This window comes from Pleuronectes platessa, chromosome 24 (genome assembly GCF_947347685.1).
Source record: "Pleuronectes platessa chromosome 24, fPlePla1.1, whole genome shotgun sequence".
Lineage (NCBI taxonomy): Eukaryota > Metazoa > Chordata > Actinopteri > Pleuronectiformes > Pleuronectidae > Pleuronectes > Pleuronectes platessa.
Genome location: NC_070649.1, coordinates 848984 through 870145, shown reverse-complemented (window position 1 = coordinate 870145; position 21162 = coordinate 848984). Strand labels below are relative to the sequence as shown.

At 46.2% G+C, this 21162-nt stretch overlaps 1 protein-coding gene across 1 annotated transcript; it reads left to right on the top strand.

Moving 5' to 3' along the window:
- The first annotated feature begins 164 nt into the window (after positions 1-164).
- On the top strand, positions 165-19607 carry LOC128431317 (prolactin receptor). Its single transcript, XM_053417597.1, has 12 exons — positions 165-280; positions 3927-4116; positions 5298-5547; positions 11064-11162; positions 12495-12640; positions 14086-14239; positions 15787-15965; positions 16049-16202; positions 16773-16860; positions 16980-17049; positions 17434-17516; positions 18048-19607. Exons 1-12 carry the CDS (start codon positions 165-167, stop codon positions 18073-18075), a joined length of 1557 nt encoding a protein of 518 aa, XP_053273572.1. The 3' UTR covers positions 18076-19607.
- The last annotated feature ends 1555 nt before the right edge of the window (positions 19608-21162 follow it).

Sequence of the window (21162 nt, the reverse complement as noted above, 5' to 3'; positions counted from 1 at the left end):
GAGATAAAACAATATCAAATATTCACATGAGAAGATGTTTCATCTTTTAACTTTCATGTCCTGATCGATCATAAACATTAAAAACATGTGATTTATGGTCTTTAGATAAAGTCATGATGAACTGTTGTGGACAGATGTGGACTGTGATGGACAGATGTGGACAGATGTGGACAGGTGTGGACGGTGGTGCAGCGTGGTGCCGGCAGCAGGGTCTTGAACCTGTGTCCCCTGGAGGACAGGTGGCGGTTGAGGAGGGAACTAGACACCCGATGGAGACACTGTGAGTTGTGCGCAGAGGAAGTGGCAGATTTCTAAATGTGAAGTAAAACCTATTGTCACATTGTCTTTGTTACCGTGAGTTCCTCGTCAGGGACACAAGGGGAAGCAGCAGGTGTCTTTCAATAGCGTTCATTAAACGCTCACTCATAAATATCAATAAACTTATGACAAACATACAAGGACTAGCTTTTCAGCCTAGTGTTAACTGAGTCGGGGGGGATCTGGTTCAATCCCCCGTGCCCTGTGTACAATCAGACCCTATCCCTGCCACTGATCCCAGACCCCCACCCCCCCCCCCCCCCCCCCCCCAAACACACACACACTACCACACAGATTAACTGCCACTGACTTCCTGTTTCAAAGAGAAGGAACCGACACCTGAACATTCTGAAGCCGGGGCCTCGAACTTCAACTGAGCTGCTTCGGTTTGTTCCAGATCTGAGATCAGAATTCATCGAGCTCCTGTGTTAAGATCAGAGGTTTCACTCACTCATATCGGTGTCAGTTCCAAAAACACTGATATCAGTCTGGCTTTGGTTCCTTTATACTCAGATTATTGATATTTTGGTTTGTTTTTATCCAGATTATCGATCCTCATAATCACATGAAGGTGGTGACATATGTTGCAGTAGAGAGAAGGTGTGTCATCATTTGAGATACAGTGTTAAACATCTGTATGTGTAAGAAGAAGCTTCGTGTTCCTCCATCTTTCATGTCTGAGAACATAATTCTACATATAATACAGATACAGACTGTAGAGTACACCAGACAGCTGACTCCTGATCAGTTGGATTGTGATCGGGGCTGAAGATGGAAACAGGGACGGAGGAGATTATGGTCGATCAGATCACTGCTGATTGTCCAGAGGATTTAAATCTGTAGATTATGTCCACGCAGGTCAAACCCTGAACGGGGGGGGGGGGGGGGGGGGCGTTCCCTCCTCCCTGTGAGGCCTCTGCTGTGTAGCTGTATTAAAGATTGAAGAGCATGAATGTACAGTATGAATAATAGTAGAGATATGATCCCAGCTCCAGATGATGAACGTGCACTTGACAGGAAACTGAAGAACCTCCCTGGTGACTGGAGCAGCTTCAGAATAAAATACAGAATAAAACATGCAGAGGAAATTAATCTTTAAAGGAAAACTAAAAGAGCCAATATGTCTTATATATATAGAAACCTGGTGTGTGTGTGTGTGTGTGTGTGTGTGTGTGTGTGTGTGTGTGTGTGTGTGTGTGTGTGTGTGTATGTGTATGTGTGTGTGTGTGTGTGTGTGTGTAGTATTGGACTCATTCTGTCACATCTCCTGTGTGTCACTCTGCCATTAAACTTGAATAATGTATTGTCCGCTTTTGATTTCACAACCATTTGCTTGTTCGACACACACACACATACACACATTCTTCTTCTTCTTCTTCTTCTTCTTCTTCTTCTTCTTCTTCTTCTTCTTCTTCTTCTTCTGAGTCGCTCCACCTTCTCTTCATAGTGAAACACATCTGGATGAATTATGAATGTTCAGTGTCTTCGAGGTCGGTTAGTAAAACAACTCCTCAGACATGAAGATGCCAGATGTTCCCCTGAAGATCACAGGGTGCACTTGGATTAGAGCAGATGAATAAATTAGATATCTAATGTTATAATATCTCTACTAAATGAATAACTTGTGAAATGAGCATGTTTCTGTAAACTGGAGCCGCCTCTGAGGCTGTGATGAGAAGCCGAGCTGCAGGTGAAGGAGAGAGTCACAGCAAAGGTCCGGAGGGATTTTCATCCTAATCTGGGGATCAGATTAAATCTGTGACATCACCACCGACTCATTTCACAATGAATAATCACAAAGTGCAGCGAGCGGGGGGGGGGGTCGGGGGCTTCAGACCTAAGACCAGCCTCATGTTCTCTAATGTACAGTGAACATACAGCTCCTCGTGTTCTGAGGACGTTGGACATTTCACTGAAACTCAAATAGTGAACATTCCTTCGACGGGGGGGGGGGATTTCCTGAGTCTTAAAGGAGCAGATTCAGGTCGTCGCTCACTCAGAACAACAACTGACCACAAACGTTGATTCTTTTATCAAAGGAAATAAACATTTATTTAACGTTTGCTTGGATTTTCTTAATTTGGTCCATGTCCCATCGGCTACACTGGTCTGTACTGCAGTCAGCCAGCAGGGGGCGATCACTCTGGCCTTATTTTCTGTCTTTAAACCCAGTCTGTGATTCTGAAGACATGTAATATGATCTGATATCTGCTGATTTCTGTCTCTGCTCTCAGATCAGTTTCACTCGCTGGCTTCGCTCCACACGTCAGGGACTTTACATAGTTCTGCAAAATGCATGAATGATGCATGAGCTCTTCCTGCAGGACATGGCTGCATGTGAATGTCTCTGTGTGAGTGTGTGTGTGTGTGTGTGTGTGTGTGTGTGTGTGTGTGTGTGTGTGTCTGTGTGTGTGTGTGTGTGTGTGTGTCTGTTTGTGTGTGTGTGTGGCTGTTGTGTGTCTGTGTGTGTGTGTGGGTGGCTGCAGTACAGGTCCCAAACCCCACATCCTCCATGTTAGCAGTTGGGACGCTGTGAGCTGAGACTGACCTGGGATCAGCACAAGATGGCAGCGTTGGTCTCACACATATTTCAGATTCATTTGTGCATAGTGGGAGGAAGTGGAGACACGTCGTCCATCTTTATTGACGGTCCATGTCCAGATTGACTGACTGAGGGACATAGAGCCTCGTCCCTCTCCTGCTGCAGTTTGTCTCTGTGGGACGAGGGACAGTGATCTGCTCCTCCTCAGGTCACTGGGTCACATGCTCTGTTTTCATGTGTTTCAGTTGTTAACACTAGAATGTGTGTGTGTGTGGGGGGGGGGGGGGTCATGTGATTGGCTGGAAGAGTCCCTCTCCAAAGGATCTTTTCATTCGGCCATTTTGAAACAATAATCGTCCTTTGGACGTGGAAATGGAAGAAAAGCAGCTCGCTACAGTTCATCTGTTACTGACTCACAACACAACAACACAAACCACAACAACACAACAACACGACAACACAAACCACAAAACAACAAACTAAACTTAATGAATTAAATGTGTCACCATGTCAACATCTGGATGTAAAATATTGAATCTATTATTTTCTCTAAATTATTGATATTATAATTTTTCTCTAAATTACTAATTTTATTATTTAAAAATAAGAAAAAGTATTATTGTTTTTAAGCATTTGTTTGGAGAGTTGATCTCTCTGACGCCCTCCAGCGGTGCAGGACGGAACTGACGGAGGTTGGAGGGTCGAATTCTGAATGAGGATGAGGAGGAAGAAGAGGAGAAGGAAGAATAAGGGGATGAAGAGGAGGAGGAGGAAGAACAGGATGAGGAGGAGGAGGATGAAGCGTAGGTGGAGGAGGATGCAGAGGAGGAGGAGGAGGAGGAGGAGGAATAGTAGGAGGAGGAGTAGGAGGAGTAGGAGTAGGAGGATGAGGAGGAGGAGGAATAGTAGGAGGAGGAGTAGGAGGAGTAGGAGTAGGAGGATGAGGAGGAGGAGGAATAGTAGGAGGAGGAGTAGGAGGAGTAGGAGTAGGAGTAGGAGGAGGACTATGATGAAGAGTAGGAGGTCCCAAGCTCCAGCTGGTGTCTGGCTGCTGACTCTGGATCAGGTGGAGTAAATCTGCTCTCAGATCAGTGGGCGTAGGAAGGTCCAGTGAGTCCGTGAAGGCAGAGCTCGGCTGTCAGAGCTGCGAGCAGGATCTACCCGGACTAACCCCCCCTCCAGGACCCGGTCCCGGACCCGGTCCTGGTCCCGATCCCGTCCGAGCACCTTCAGTCTGCAGCCGCTTCTTTTACCTGGTGAGTGACACGCGCTCGTGTTTTCTAACCTGCAGCTACACGTGCACACAGCGCGCGTGCACAGGTGCTACTCGTTATCCTCAGGAAAAGTTTGTGTTCCTCTGGAGCCTGAACGTCTCATCATGTAAAACTATATTTAATAAACAAGAGCACGAGATGTTTGTTCTGCTCGTTTCATAAAGCGCAAGGATCGTTAGTGAGGAGGAGGTGTCATTAGAACTATATAACTATTTATATAACTGTAAATAACTATAACAATAACCAGCTGCAGGAGTCAGTAGAAATATTAAGTTCTCATTTAAAACATGTGAAAATATGAAGATTCGTCCCTAATGTGTAGAAAAGAAGATAAAACAGAAATAACCAAGAAAAAGGAGTCAAACATTTATATAATATAATTTTAATACAGTACAAAAAATCTCCCTTCTGTATATTATTACTATTGTTATTATTTAAATGGCACATTTCACACATCAGGTGGAAACACAATGTGCTGCAGAGAGCATGAGAGACCGTAGAAGTAAACACACAAATATGTGTAAAGTGTAACGATAACAACACAAACACACAAAATAGAAATGATTAAAACGATGGAAGCATCTTTTTCAGTTGACACGTGTTGTTGCAGATAAAAGATAAACATGTGATCACACCCGAACATGAACTCGTCCCTGAACCTTGAGACTCAACTGACCAATCAGGGGAATCATTACAAGACCTTCACTCTGCTTCTTCTTTAACTCCAACAAATAAGTAATTAAAAACACAAATATTTAGTTTTCTAGGAGTTATTAATTTCACCTTGATCTGTCACACACACATCCAACATGTCTTTCTACCCTCATGGAGCCTTTAGAGCAGAATCATGTGTCGTGGTTTTCTGATGAGACCCAGTGATTGACAGCTGGATGTTTGTGTCTGATGACGGCAGCAGCTGATTTATTAATATTCTAATGTTAAAGAAATCTTGTTATTATCTTCTCATCAGGTCAGGAAGTGAACCTGAGTCGTCTGAAAGCTCCTGAAGAGTAAACTCATGTTCCTCTAGTGGCTGAGAGCAGCAGAAGGTTCCAGCTCTTTAACGTTGTGTAGAGTCCATGTGAAGGTTCTGGTTCTGACCCCGACCCTGATGGTCATGTGCTCACGACCCGACGGCTCAGAACTCATTCATCTGACCACAGGTTGCAGGTCGGAGACCAGCATGTAGGTCTTCATCAGAGCCGTTAGGGAACATCCAGGAGCCAGAGGTCAGAGGTCAGGTGATTGGTAACGAGGCCTCGAGCTCTGTGGTTGGTCACATGACGGGTCTGCTGGCTGTCCTGCGCTCTGAGGTCACTTCCTGCTCTGACACCGCCGTCTTTGTTTACTTGGTATCAAAGGACAAAGCCGCCATTTCTGAGAAACTAGGCCAAACCCTGCGTCTGCGTCATCGTGGGGGGGGGGGGGGGGGGGGGGGTTAATTCTCCTCAGGCTCTTCCTCCTGACACAAGACGTCCTGTAGCCTGACCTCAGCCTTTCAGCTGTGAGGTCAGTCCACACCGAGGACAGACCGAGAGGCTGCTTCAAACCTGCTGAGGCAGCCGGCGCCCCCTGTTGGCCACAGGAACCCAGCGTCAGCCGCGCTAGCTCCACCCACACGCTGTTTTTATTATTGTGCAGAAACTAGTGGACCAGTTGAAACTTGGTCGATTGAAGAAGAAGAAGAACTCCTGGAGATTGGACGTTGTACATTTAGCTGTTGAGATGTAAAGAAATCAGGCGACTACAGAGTGAAACTTTGTATAAACAGGTTATAATCATAACGTATCTGATCCTGAATCAGCTCCAGGCAATATATTGATGAAGGAGCCAATCAGGTGCAGGTCTAGCCCCCAAACCACTCGTGCACGTCTGAGGATCTCGTCACGTGCACATGAACTCAGCTGCAGGACTGAGGGTGAATCTTCCTGGGACACGACCACCACCAGCATCAGAGGCCAGTGGTGGTTGCTGGTTCTAATCTGAGCCCAGTGACCTGTAGTCCATCTGTTGATGTGGAGCTGTCAGTGTGTTAATCAGTAACAGGTCAGTTACATAACCGTGCTTATGCCAAACACAACATGTGACTTCCTGTGGATCGAAGGCCCCTGTCGGTTCAGATCAGCACTTCCTGTGTGTTAGTGTGTGTGCAGCCCGCGGCGCTGTGTGACGGGTGGATGCTCCGACCGCTGCCTGAGTGGAGCTGATCCCAGAGCTGCTCCACAGATCAGACTTATCTCTGCGGGATCTGCTCCTGGAGCCGAGGACTCAAAGTCCAGCAGGAGCGTCTTGTTGCTGCTCGTCCTCTCTGACCTCATCGGGGACAGGAGACGGAGACGAGAGGGACACGTCTCTGAGACAAACTGACTCACACTCCGTCAGGTTCAGGCCTTTAGATGGTGTCGAGTCCCAAAGAGGCTTCAGCCACAGAACACTACACACGATAGAGAACCTCCTCTCTGTGGGGAGAGGCTTTTTCTTCCTCCTCATTAATAATAATATATATATTTATAAACAGCTGCCTCTGTGTAACGATTCAAGTCCTTATTGGTGTTTTCTTCTGTGACAATCTGGACAAAGTATGTTTTCCTTGTTGTTGTGGTGGAAACTCGCCTGTGGAGACTTTTCAAAAGATTCTTATCTCTGATTTCAAATAGCTTTTTTAATGTTTCTGCCTCTGACAACATTCAGATGAGGTCCAACAATCTAATAATCAGAGTTTAACAGAAGCTGGTGATTCATGTAAATGTGAGTTTATCTCCAACAGGTCACAACCACTTTAAGATCTTGGTCTTGTTCTCCTGCAGGTTTGTGAACAGCTTCTTCTCCATGTGGAGGATTCTCCTTCTGTGAATCAGTGACTGTCACGTTCTGTTCTTCTGTTTCTCACTACTGAGTAACTGCTGGGGGGGGGGGGGGGGTAAAGGTGTGTGATTGACACGAGACCTGAACAAGGAGACTTTCAGACAAACGGTTGATTTCTGACATAGTGAACAAACGTGAGCTTGATTAAAGCATCTCAGATATTTTAGCTATTCCTCATTTAAATAATTTATAACCCTGCTGATCATTAATCTCTTTATTTGACTCTTTCATCTCTTGAATCTTCTTCTGTGTGTTGACCATCGTGACAGTTTCCTCATGTTGGAGCTGGAATCACGATGTTTAGCTCCAACATGAAACATTTCATCCGACCTCGTGCAGCTGCAGGTTGAACGACTCCAGGTCTTTTAGACGAGGACATGGGAGTGAAGTCTTTCTGAGACGTGTGGTCACAGGTTCAGTTGGGGGGGGGGCGCTCTCAGCGGCAGCTCGGGGGAGCGACGCCACTCGATACCTGGAGGTGCAAACAGAAGAAGCCTCTTTAGACGTGTGTCCTCCCTCGGCCGTCCAGGGAGGACACGTCTCTCGACATCCGTCTCGTCAGGTTAGTGGAGACAAACCTCCGTCCTGGTGGATCCAACTCCCACAGTCCTCTATAATTAGACGTGTCCGAGCTGTCATCACCTGCTCCACCTGCCAATTAAAAGAGGAATATATTGAATAATTGGTTCTGACAGTTTATTTATAAACTCTTCATCAGCAGGGACGTCTCACAGAGAGAGTCAGGGAGATGATTGACAGGTTTGACAACTTGTCAGGGTCCAGGAGCGTTTGTTGGATGAGTGGTTATCGATGCGTTCGGGTTCAGGTCTGGTTTAAACTTGAATGGTTTTAATTGGTAGATGATCTGTGGAGGAGAGAACTGGAAACTTGGAAGATTAATCTGGGTGATTCATTTTTTTCTAATTAATTTGAGTGAAGCAGGTCTGTGAAGTTAATTGGACTTTAAATCGAAACTTATCCTCAGGTAGAAAACATAACTTTAATGTTGACGACCAATTATAAATCAAAATGAAAATCAATTGTGTGAGAATTATTGGATTAGGATGAGTCATGTGATGCGTCCTTCACCAAACGTTTTACCTTGAGATTTAATATCATAAAGTTTGTGTTGTTCATCTGTTCAATCAGAACTTTTCCTGGAATATGTCCATTTTCTCACGAAGCAGTTTTTCTCTAGATCAGGATCCAAAGTCCTGATTCTGATTAACAGAAGTCGTGTGTGTGTGTGTGTGAATTTTAATCTTCAGTCAAAGATCATCAGAAAGTCAAAGTCCTCAGTCCATAAACCTACGTAATGCACCTTTTCTTCAAGGTGTTGTAATGTGGAGGTGAAGGTCGACCAGTCGATCTCAGAGTTCCTCCTCAGTTCTTCTTCTGCGTCTGAACCAGAGCGAGTCGGGAGCCCGGAGCTGGAGCGAGTGGATTTGTGTGTGACAGGAAGTGGAGGATTCTCTTCGTGAGGAGCCTGAAGGAAATGTGGCTCGTTGTTGTTGTTTCCCCAAATGAAACATGTGACTTTCTGCTTCATGGAATTAGTCAGAAAAGGTGAATATTGCTCCAGTTGTGTAAAACCTCTGGATCCTCACATCCCCAGTGAAACTCTGACCTTGGACATTTCATTAGTTTGATGTTCATGAAGTAAACGCAGCTCCCTCACTGAGAGTTTCTCTCTCTGCTGACGACACGCTGCTCTTTACAACAAACAGAAATCATCATGAAGTGATTATTAATAAACACATTCATCTTCTTTTTAACATGTAACCTCTCAGATAAATGAGAGTTCACCTTCAGTGTCTTTTTAATATAGGATTTCTGCAGTTTCATTATTATGGAGACAGCTGCAAACATCTGGATTTCCCCTCCACACGGATAGAAACATGAAATCCAGGAGCAAACATTTCTCTGGAATGTGAAGATGTGTGAGAAGACAGAGGACATCAGGGCTTTTATCTGTGATCACTCTAAACCGAGTCATGTGAAGACCAGCCGCCTGCAGCCACTTAGTCTGTTGCTCCGTCACATGGAGGCTGAGACGTGACGGATTCCATTTCTCTGCTCTGCACCACAGCTCCCAGCTTCCGGACCGGACACACAAACCAGCTCCTGATGGGAAACTCTGTTCAGGAAGTTTCTCTGTCTTCTCGTGGTGTCCACTCGTCTTCAGTCTCACTGACCTGTGGTGCGTGAAGGTCGAGCTGAAACTTCCAGATAAAACCCAACAAGGCTTTGTTCTAATCCCCCAAGAACACGTCAGGGATTATGAGTGTTGTCTTAGATCAGAGGCTCTGCTCCTCACGCAGACTGCGAAGACCCTGAGCCGCCGGGCGACCTTAGAACCTGCTCCTGGTTATATAAGAGTTTTGATTTTATTGTTTTCTCATGTAGTTTTTATGTGTGAGGCTCGTTTGAGTCATTTCTTGTCAAAATTCTCTGATTTCAGATGAATGTTCATATTTTCTTAGCTCGTCTAATAGCAGTAAAGTGAATTAGACATTTGAGGTCATCTTGGGTTTTGGGAAACACACAATGAATCAATTCATAAAGAACATTATTGACAAATGAATCAATAATGAAAATAGGGTTAGAAAAAGCCCTAGAAAAAAGGAGGTAAAAGCCATAAAGGGATGAAAGATGGTTATATAAGATGAGGAAGAATAAAGGATAGAACGGAAATAAGATAAAAAGAAGAAGAGGAAAGGATAGAAGATGAAAAAGGAGGGAGGGATTGAGGGAGAAGACGTGAGACCATCAGATCACATGTTCAGATATAATAAGATCAACAAATCAAATCAGGAATTCATCAGCTGCTCTGAATCGTCCTGGATGAGGAGACACGGACGAGGTTTGAATAAACTGTGAGAAGCTGAATCATAAACTTTATGTAAGGGACATGATCATAATCATTCTAATGATGTTTCATCTGTGAGAAGCTGAATTAACTCTGATGCTTCGTGTAGTTTCAGCCGCTGGGTTTTTATCAGCCTGAATAAACCTCAGTCAGTAGATGTTCCTGGTTCCATGTTTTTAATTTGCATAACGTTGGTTCCTGGTAAAGTTCTCCAGTTGGAAACCAGCGCAGATGTTTCCTGGAGCTGCAGAGACACTTTTAGATCTTTGATTCTCCAGCTGAAGTTCCTGCTTCCAGGTTTTTGAAACAGTTCCTGAGTTCTGCTGAGCTCAAGGTTTTTCTGCTGGTTCCAGATGTTCTGCTTGTGTTTTTATACAACAGCAACACGAGGCTTCTTCTTCTCAGCAGCATGATGATAGTGTGTCTGTGACTCAGGTCCCTGCACTAAGCTGATTACACTAACGAGCTTTCAGCAGGATCCTTGAGGGCACAGATCTAATTCATGTTGAAGGAACATGAAGAGCCGAGCGGTGAAGCCTCATTCCACCGTCACCAGATCCACACTGAGAGCAGCAGGATGCATAACATTTAATTTAACAGATCAAACACTAATTATTATTATTATTATTAAACGTTCAAGGTTAATTTGCTCAACACGAAAAGTTAATTGTCATCAAACTGATAATTAAATGTGTAATTCTAAGGTTAATATTTGTTTTGACCTTTTTGATTCAGTTTGGAAAAACACAGAACACTTTTTAATCATAAAGTGAATTATCTCTGAAACACAAACAACACAAACAACACAACTGTGAATGGAGTCGGTCTCTTCTATCACCTGCTGTGTTCATGAGTTCTCTGAAGGCTTCCCCGCTGCAGGGGACGGACGCCGTGACGCACTGAGGGCCTGGGGGGGGGGGGAACTCATGGTGTCACTTCAATAAAACTGTATTTATCCCTGGGGGGGGGGGGGGGCACAATGAAGTAAGAGTGGACTCACAAACAGGACAAACAGGTCAACCCATCAAAAGGTCAAACCTTCATTAACCTCTCCTCCAACGCCAGAATGCAAACATTTCTATAAGCGTCCACGTTTGTGTGTCAGGGAGTTTTTAATCTCCTGTGTTGTGTTTCCTGACAGATGTGTAACGTGAACAGAAACATGTTTACATGATATTTGTGTTTGTGTTGACAGGACCAGGCGCCGGCAGGATGCTGCTGCTGCTCTGTCTGCTTCCTCTGGTGAGCGGCAGCACCACGCTGAACGCCACGCACCGAGCGGGGCACCACCACGGTGAGTGGGAGCGACTGGGAGACCAGTGTCACCTGACGTGGTTTGGTTCCAGCTGTGGACTGGTGCATGATGGGAAACAATGAAACCACAGAAAGATGTTGAATCGTTTCTTGATTCAATCTTTTCTTTATGACTCACACCTGCTGCTTCTGGAACTTCCAGCTCGTCTCTCTCTCCTTCATCTCTGCTGAGAGACCTTGAATGAATCTGTAATTTGATTGGTTTGGTCTGGAACTGGTTTCACTGGTTTCACTGGTTTACGTTGATCTACGTTGATCTGAGTCTTTACAACATCAGGGGTCATTTCTAAGCAGCTCTTTATTTGCTCCTCTTATATTTTTATTTTAAAGCGACATACATGTTCTTCCAGTGTTTCTACTTGGATATAGATTATTAATAAGTCTTCTGATTTGTTATGGAGATGAAGGAGAATCAGGTGAAATCCTAAAACTGGGTCCGATCAGAAGAGTGACTCTAGTTTGTAGACGGTGAGCTGAGAGATTCTGTGACCGACACAAAGAGAAGATTCACAGATTCAGAGTTAAGCTCTTCCAGGAAATGAAACCTGCAGGAGCCGTCTGCTCTCGTCAGCTGTTCCCAGATCTGTGATGCTCTCAGATTCTCCCACAGTCAGGAGGATTAGAACTCTCTGGAGTTGTGGACATTTTGTGTCTCTGTTTAAATGTCTTCTGTTGAGTCTTTCAGTCTGTTTGTGGTCTCTTTGTGTATCTCTTGTGCATCGAGGACGTCCTGAGTGAGTCGCACACTTGAAGCTGTGTAGAAAACCAAGTGGGCTGCTCCTGGATCAGCTGCAGGTGGAGCTGGGCCGGCGTCACGTGGTGTCTGAAGTGGAGCTTGTTGATTAGAAAGGTTCCTGTGGTGCTGATCACTGAGCTTCTTACAGCTACACAACAGGTCTTTGTTACCTGCTGCATTCTCTCATGGATTACCCCCCCGACCCCACGCTGCTCCTCCAGGATGAGGTCCGTGTGGAGGAACATGTGAAACACACATGAAGGACCAGAAGCCGTCTCAGCTCCACTCAGTCTGCTGTCTGTCCTCAGATAGAAACATCTTCTATCGTCTTTTCAGATCTGTGATTTTCCTCTCAGCGTGTCGGCTTCTACTTCCTGCTGCTTTCAGACGCTGATCAATTCTCCACTGTGTGTGTGTGTGTGTGTGTGTGTGTGTCTGTGTGTGTGTCTGTGTGTTGTGATTGATTATTTTGTCCTCCATACCTTTGGTCATTTAGTTTCCTCTTCATCATTTAGTTTCCTCTTCATCACGCTTCAGTCGTTTTGCATCAGATAACATTTGTTTGTTTTTTCCCAGGGGAGGAAGATGCTGTGATGACGAGGCCTCACATCTACCACTGCCGCTCTCCCAACATGGAGGACTTCACCTGCTGGTGGCGTCCACTGGACAACCTGACGGAGGGCGAGGTCGTGTCCTACGTCCTCACCTACTCCAAAGAGTGCGTCCTTCACCCTCACCTTCATCGTCCTTCACCCTCACCTTCATCGTCCTTCACCCTCACCTTCATCATCCTTCACCCTCACCTTCCTCGTCCTTCACCCTCACCTTCATCGTCCTTCACCCTCACCTTCCTCGTCCTTCACCCTCACCTTCATCATCCTTCACCCTCGCCTTCCTCGTCCTTCACCCTCACCTTCATCATCCTTCACCCTCGCCTTCCTCGTCCTTCACCCTCACCTTCATCATCCTTCACCCTCACCTTCCTCGTCCTTCACCCTCACCTTCATCATCCTTCACCCTCCCCTTCATCATCCTCTACCCTCACCTTCATCATCCTCTACCCTCACCTTCCTCGTCCTTCACCCTCACCTTCATCATCACAGTTTCTCACTCCCTCAGTTTCTTTCATCTCAACGTGTTTTCAGATCCTCGTGTTTCTGTGACTTTGTGTTTCAGAGGCGTCGATGTGATTTCACATTTCCCTGCAGCTTAGAGGCCCAACGTTTTCTAGGTCGCTTGAATTCCGCCGTTTAAATCCACTGTGATTTCTCGTGCTCTACTTCACTGCAGAGCTTTCAACAGGTCGATGTGGCAGAGCAGCTCTGAAACGCAGAGCGGCTCTGAAACGCAGAGCGTCACAAACAGCTGTTAGAAGCGAGGACCAATTGGATTTGTGCGTTTGACCGGACGCAGCGTCACAGACACATCGACCTGTCGCCGGCTTCTCAGGCATCAGTTTGTTCTTCAGTCTCAAATAAGATAAACAGATCAAAGCTGAACAGTTTCAACCGAGATAACATCTTTTACTTTGGTCCAGTAATTACACATCAGGACTTTGATGATTTTCTGAATTTCCCTCGGGATTAATAAAGTATCCATCTATCTATCTATCTATCTATCTATCTATCTATCTATCTATCTATCTATCTATCTATCTATCTATCTATCTATCTATCTATCTATCTATCTTCCTTCTCTCCGGCTCCAGCTCCTGTTGGAGCTCGTCTCAGCGGTTTAATTAGATTTATTAGAAACTGTGAGTTTAAAGGAATCCCTTTGATCCGTGGCTCAGACTGAAAAAAACTAAATGAGACAGAAAAATACATTTCAGCTCAATTCCTGTGTCTTTATTAGATGATGTGAAGAATGAGCTCAGCTGAAGCTCTGTCGAGACGTCTCCGACTGGGAACTAGAGCAGGAGTCTACGTTCTGCTGAAGATCTAACCAGTGTCACCAGTGGGAAGCGTCCACAGCTCCATCATCATACGTCTGTTGTAGAAATGTCAAATTAAATCTAGAATCACTGCGTTTAAATACAAGAAGAGAAAGTTTCAGAGCAAACCTTGAACAAGTTATCGTCTGAAATGCAAAATGAAATCATTAACAATTAAATTTCTCCTTTTCATAAACCTCTTCTTCTTCACTTCCCAGTAAAGGCCCCCGACAGGAATGTCCCGACTACACGAGCACTGGTCCCAACAGCTGCCACTTCGACAGCAGCCACACGTCCATCTGGAAGTTCTACTGCATGAACGTCACGGCCGTCACCGCCCACGGGAACTACACCTCCCAGAAGCACTGCCTGGACGTGGCTGACATCGGTGAGCCTGGTTCCAAAGTGCTTATGCAGCAGAATAGGTGGTGGCGACACCTAGTGGCCGGAGACGTTCGGGTTGACCGTCTGTCCCACGGTTGTGAACACGATATCTCCACAACGCCTCGAGGGAATTACTTCAAATGAGAAAGAAACGTTCACTTGAACTCGAGGATGACTTGATTACATTTAGGTGGCTGAAGGTCAAAGGTCACCTTGACTTTAGGTCATTTCATCACGTTTTGATCGTTTGTCACTTCAAATATAAACTGTAGAGTCAGTGGAGCAGAGCGCTGATGATGGGAGACGCCCTCAGGCCTGGTTATAATTCAGAGACTCCACTTTACAGCTGGATGACGACACTTTAAACACACACACCTCTGTAATTACACACATTTAAATCAGTTAGTGTGAAATCTGTTCACCTAGTTTCTGTTTATGGATGAATTCAAGAGACGCTTCTATTAGCAGGAAGCCTGAGGCCGTTAATCAGGTTTACTGTTGTTACCCAGACGCTGCCGGTCGGCTCTGGACCGGAGCGGCGGCTCGACCGAGGTCTAGTGTGTGTCTGCGTCATGTGAACAACACAAGACATGTGGCTCCATCAGCGCTAACACGCGTGTAACCTGCGTGAGGGTCCACATGACGGGCGTGGTAATCTTTTGTTGGCCTCCGACATGGGAGAAGGTCAGAGACGTTCTTATCATGCCCCCCCCCCCCCCCCTGCAGGCAAAGAGCAACCGAAAGGTCACGATTAAAATGTCTCTGGTAGTTCACACTTTGATCTCCTGCTGCTGATGTGACGTCCGTGTGCAGGAGAGAGAGAGGAACGTGTTGTTAGAGGGAAACTGACGATGGCATGAGAGCTGCTACACATTTATTATTATGTTCCTCTCGAGAAACATTTCATATTGAAATCTAATATAAAATCCACGTTTCTCATCCTGTGCTTTGGTAATTCTCTTTCATAGAAAATGATAATTACAGTTTTTCAAAGGCAGAGGAAACATTTCCAAACGTTTTCTGTCGTCCAATTAAAGAAAGTGTATCGAGGCAATTAGGGATGAGAAGAAACAACAAGACAACAAGTGGAAATAAATAAAAACAAATGACAAACATCACACCTGGACTGATTCTAACTGAGTCTGTTGTTCAGGATGTAAAGTGTGATGATGTCTCTGACTGGCAGAAGAAACTGAGGAAAGTCTTTCCTCTGTGGTTTCTCACTTTCCAGGGTAAAGACGTGTGATGGTGTTGTTTTCATATCTTGTGTTTGAAAGCAGAACAGTTTAAATGTGATGATCTTGGACTCAGTGAAACTCTGGAGTGTGTCAGAGGTTTGAGGGACTGAGGATGATTAACGAGCCCCAGGAGAGGGAGATGATTAATGATGAACTTTTAATTGAGAATTGGAACCAAACGCTCAGTGCAGATCTTTGTGTTTGATCAGTGACGCAAATACTGACGGGAATTCTGGGAAATGTTGAAACGCTGATTTAAACCACAGCAACTTACCCGGTTCTGAAGCTGTTCCTGTGTTTGTGTCGTCCACAGTTCAGACTGAAGCTCCGGTGAACGTGACCTACACCCTGACCGACCCGGGTGGAGACGAGATGGGCCTCAACGTGCTGCTGTCCTGGACCTACCCGGTGCCGGCACACCTCCAGTACGGCTGGATCACGCTGATGTACGAGCTCCAGTACCGACGCCTCACCGAGCCCGACAACTGGAAGGTACTGGGAGGAAACCACAGCCGCTGAAGGACTCCAGAGGACGAGCGGGGCGTTCCTAATAAAGTGCTCCTGGTGTGTTGCAGGTGAAAGCCGCTCTGCGGGAGCCTCACGTGGAGCTGCTCGGCCTCCCGGTGGCCGACTACGTCATCCGGGTCCGGTGCCGCTCGCAGAACTACGGCCTGTGGAGCGAGTGGAGCTCCACGCTGCAGATGAGCATCCCCCCCACCCTGCCGGCAGGTAGGCCGACGCACAGCGCTCCAGCGGCACGGCCACACAGCTCATTAGCATCAGTCTTCTAATTATGGTTGTTTTAATGCAGTGAATCCAGGTTTATTATTATTCCTTTTTATTTGACAGCATTAATTCCACTGATCCTATAGATTATCATAATTTATGTGTCCATCAGGTTATATCACACAAGGACGGAATATTTAAAGGGACACAACGTAATATAACAACTGTTCCTAATGTTTATTAATTCCCAAAACATCAAATTATTACAGTTTTAAAGTATTTTAGTGTAAATCTATATTTTATTCAAATAGGAAATGGCCCCTGATGCTCTTTGCTACTCAGAACATGACATTTTTGTGTTTGTGTTTCAAGTGTAAAGACGTTGAAGTGTGTATTAGGATAGAGAGGAGGTGAAGTGAGGAGGAGAGGAGGAGAGGGGAGGTGAGGAGAGGAGGTGAGGAGGAGGTGAGGAGGAGGTGAAGTGAGGAGGAGAGGAGGAGGAGAGGAGGAGAGGAGGAGGAGGAGGAGAGGAGGTGAGGAGGAGAGACAGTAATAAGTGGTTGAATGTTTCAGGGAAGCTGTTGGTTCTGATCCTGGTGACGGGCGTCGGCGTCTTGGCTCTGCTGGTCATCGCTTTTGGTGTAATTCCACAGAGCAGAAGGTAAGAACACACACACACACACACACACACACACACACACACACACATGCACATGCACACACACACACACATGTTGTGTAGATTCTCAAACTCTCTCTCGGTTGTTGTTTGCTCTTCAGAATAAAAGACTACTTCCTGCCTCAGATTCCGAAGCCGAGGATCATGGGTATTGATCCACTGCTGATGAAGGTAACTGAGATCTAATGTCCGACTCACCTGTCAATCACCTGTCATGGTCTGGACTGATCATCTGACCAAATCATCCATCCAACAATATTCTGTGGTTTTAAAGCTGCCACTCGGACATTCATCTGTCTTCATGTTCCCTCCTCTTCTCCTCCTCTCCTCCTCCTTTTCTCCTCTCCTCCTCCTCTCCCCACCTCTTCTGTCTCCCTCCCTCTCTCTCTTCTCCTCCCTCCCTCTCTCTCTTCTCCTCTCCCCACCTCTTCTGTCTCCCTCCCTCTCTCTCTTCTCCTCCCTCCCTCTCTCTCTTCTCCTCCTCTCCTCCTCTTCTCCTCTCCCCACCTCTTCTCCCTCCCTCCCTCCCTCTCTCTCTTCTCCTCCCTCCCTCAGAAGGGGAACCTGGATGAAATCAACCGTCACCTCAGTAACTTCCACAGCTACCGCCCCCCCAGCTACACGGAGGAGGTGTGGGACCAGGCCAGCGCTGACAGCATCTATGTGACCACGCCCAAGGACTACAGCGTCCAGGCCCCCCTGATGGGCGGGGACAAGGAGGCCTTGGTGACACCAGGTGACCTGACGCCCATGGCCGCCCGGAACCCGACTCCCTACCTGCAGAGCCTGTCGCCCTACTGCTCCTCGCCCCTCGAGGCCTTCGCTCCATCGCTGCCCCGGCCTGAGATCCTGTCTCTGCCGGGGACGGACTACAGCGTGATGGGACAGGGAGACTCCTTCCTCGCCACCGCCGGCACCACCAGCGCCTCGCCTCAGGACTTCTACACCTGCGTCCAGCTCATGCACGAGAGCGGCGAGGTGCACCTGGTGCCCTGTCTGCCGCCGCCGTACTGCCGGGAGTTCCCGTCTCTGCAGAGCGGCTGCGGAGACGACGCTGAGACGGAGGAGAAGACGAGGAAACTCGCCGAGTACCAAGCCAGGAAGAAGATGATGAGCGAGCCCGAAGATGGCGGCAAGGCCGAGAGGAGCGAGGCGTCCATGCCTCTGCTTCCTGTGGCTGTGGACAACAGGGGCTGAAGACAGGAAGCTGGAGAGCGTCTGCAGGACGTTCAGACCTCCAGAAACAATTCAACAAACTGGTGCTGGTCTGAAAAATAACTCTGCGTAGCTTCAGATGAACAAGGACCTCTTCACCACGCGCTGCTTCTTCTCACCCGTGTTCCTCTGCCTCAGCTTCAGGGTCTTTCTCAGGAATCAGAAACACTGGAGGAGAGAAGGAGCTGCTGGTTCGGGTTCGACCCATCGTCTGACACCGAGTCGCTGACGAGTTCTATCTGAGGAAGCAGAACATCTGGTTCTCCTCCTCACACTCGGGAGGTTCCACAAACTTCTCTACGACTTCTCATCCGTTTGTGATCGGTTTGGTTCCAAATTCAATCGTGAGAATTAAAAAGTATATTTTCTATCGTCCCAAAGATTATGAATTTAACACTATGACAAAAAGCACTTTTATGTATTTTCAACATGCTGAAAGAAAAGCAGGGTTCAGTTATATTCAGACAGCAAAGAAAGAACCTGAATCATGAAGTATTAGAGTATTAGCAGCTCTTCCTCTAGAGTTATCGATCACAAACACTGATCTCTGACTATTTTAACACTTTAACGTCTCGTAGAAAATCTTAAAATGCACCTTTATCTATTATTTGTGCAGTTTATTGCAAAAAGGCCCAAGTGGGAGTTGAGCCTTGTGGGATGTGACCAGAAGGAAACGAGCTGTTGGATTCAGGTCATTTTAAACCTCCAGAACATTTTGCTGTCCTCGTGGACGAGATCTGAACGTTCTTTTCTTTATTATTATTATATTATTATATTATATTGTAATCATTATTCCCAGTGTCGGACGTCCTGATCCCAGCTACCTCACACCGGATCACGTCCCTGTTGCCAAAGCTTTGTTCTAACGTGCTTCTTCTCGTCTTGTGCTGTGAACTCTGGAAGTCGACGCTGTGAACGTGACGCGTCGGAGAATCGTGCCAAACAAAAACCCAAAGTAGAAACCTGAGCGGGGGGGCAGCGGAGACTCTCCTGGGTCCTGGTTCCACGTCAGCTGTGGATCCGTCCCCTCATCGTCCTCTGGGATCTAGAAGCTGATCGTTTGTCCTGTGATGTTTTTACTCTCGTGAAAAGCTCGTCGGTCTTTGTCTCTATCGTTTCTCTCGCTGCTGATCAGGGATCAGTCAAAGTGACATCGACCTCCCCCCCGACCCTCGTCCCCTCTGAACTCACTGTGTCGTCTCCTCGTTGCCGCTCGATGTCGTGCTGTCTCTATTACTGTGCCTGGATGTGCCTTGTTGTTCACTGAGCAGTGTTTGTTTGTTGTTCCTCGGTTGTGTTGAAGTGTGGACGGCCCGATAGGCCAACGTGCCACTCCGACACGAGGATCAAACACCTGAAGTACGTGAACCTTGTGTTGGGTTAAAAACTATATCGCCTTTAATGTGACACTTTCTTCTTGTTGGACTAAAGCACTTTTGTTTTCTTGTGACTGCAATAAAAAGTGAAAAGGCAGCTGAGCGTGTGAAGGGTTCCTCATTTCTACCATCCAGCAAAGTGTGAATGGCTCAAGGGAGACCAGAGAGAACTGATCAGGGATCAGTCCTGAGTTCTGCAGGAAACCACGTAATCAGCTCTTCTCCTCGTTATCAAAAGACTTTGGAACATAAACCATAAACTATCCAGCTTGAATTGTAAAAACTGAGGTAAAATCAAACAGATTGTTGAGCGTTGTGTAAACGTCTTGTTTAGACCTGGACTGATATTCAGTCATAGTAGTTTGTTCAATTACAAACGTTCAAATAAACAGTTTGAAATCAGATCAGTGACCTAAAAACGCTTCATGGTCCATGATGTTAATCTTATGTTGAACAAAACAAGTGTGTGTGAGCCTGTGACTCGAATTATCTACTGATATAAATAGTGGAGACGCCGGTCAGCTGATGGCTGATAAGCACTCGGCTCAGGAGACGATTCTTCTGAGGGAGGAACATCTGCTCTGTGAAGACAGATGTGGAACCAGAGCTACAGTCCAGTGGAAGTTTTATAGATATAAATATATATGTATACAAAGTAAAAGGATGAGAAAGCAAATGAAATAATCTCATATTTAAATCAAAAATCCAAATCTGTGGGGGAAGTGTAAATAGAGCTGTAAGAACCACACACAGTGTAAATACTCTACACTGCAGCGTTACTCTGGTAAAAGTACTAGATTACTTGCTGGTGTCGGGTGTCAGGGTCTCCACAGGCCTGCTGGGTAGGGGGGGGGGGGGGGGGGGGGGGTGGAGAGGAGGGGGAGACTAACTTTAGTAGATAGTGTCAGAGCGGCCGCTGTCAGCTTCAGAGCAGATCACCTCCTCTGGCCTGACCCGTCTGAACAGAGGTAAGAACACACACTCTCACACTCACAGACACACACACAGACACACACACACACACACACACAGACACACAGTTTTACATGAAGTTGATAACCAGAGGTTTTGTTTTTCTGTGAGTTCTCACACGTCTGATGAAACGCTGTCGAGCCTGAAGCTGCTCGGCCTCTTGAGTGTGACGCTGCAGCTCGGAGGCAGCTGTCACGTCACCAAAAATAGATCTGCTGGAAGGCCTCATATCACACAGACACACACTCACACACACCATCACTGACGCACACAATCACAGACACACACAGATTTAAATCACTGTAATTCTTCTGGTTGTGTGACGGCATCACTCGTGAATTATGTCCTGCTTCTCCCACCATGACTCACTGAAGTTCTGTGTATAGAACAGTTTAATATGACTTCATACACCACAGAGCTTTAGTTCTGATATCGACTCAGTAAACACGAAGCTGGGAACTTGTTTTTGTTTCTATTTGAATAATAAATGAGGCTGAATTTTCTCTGAACGCTTCTTTTTGCTCTGAGTCATTAAATTAACTGACAAATATCAATGATTTACTATAAACTCACAGTTTGAATGAAGCTTTGTCATTTTCTTTTCTTTCATGTTGTAAGAAAGAACCAGATGAAGAGTTGAGAACGTTCCTCAAACCAAACATCTCTTTTATTTCTCTGGTTTTTAGCTGCAACACAATGATCAACCTTTAGTGTTTTCTTA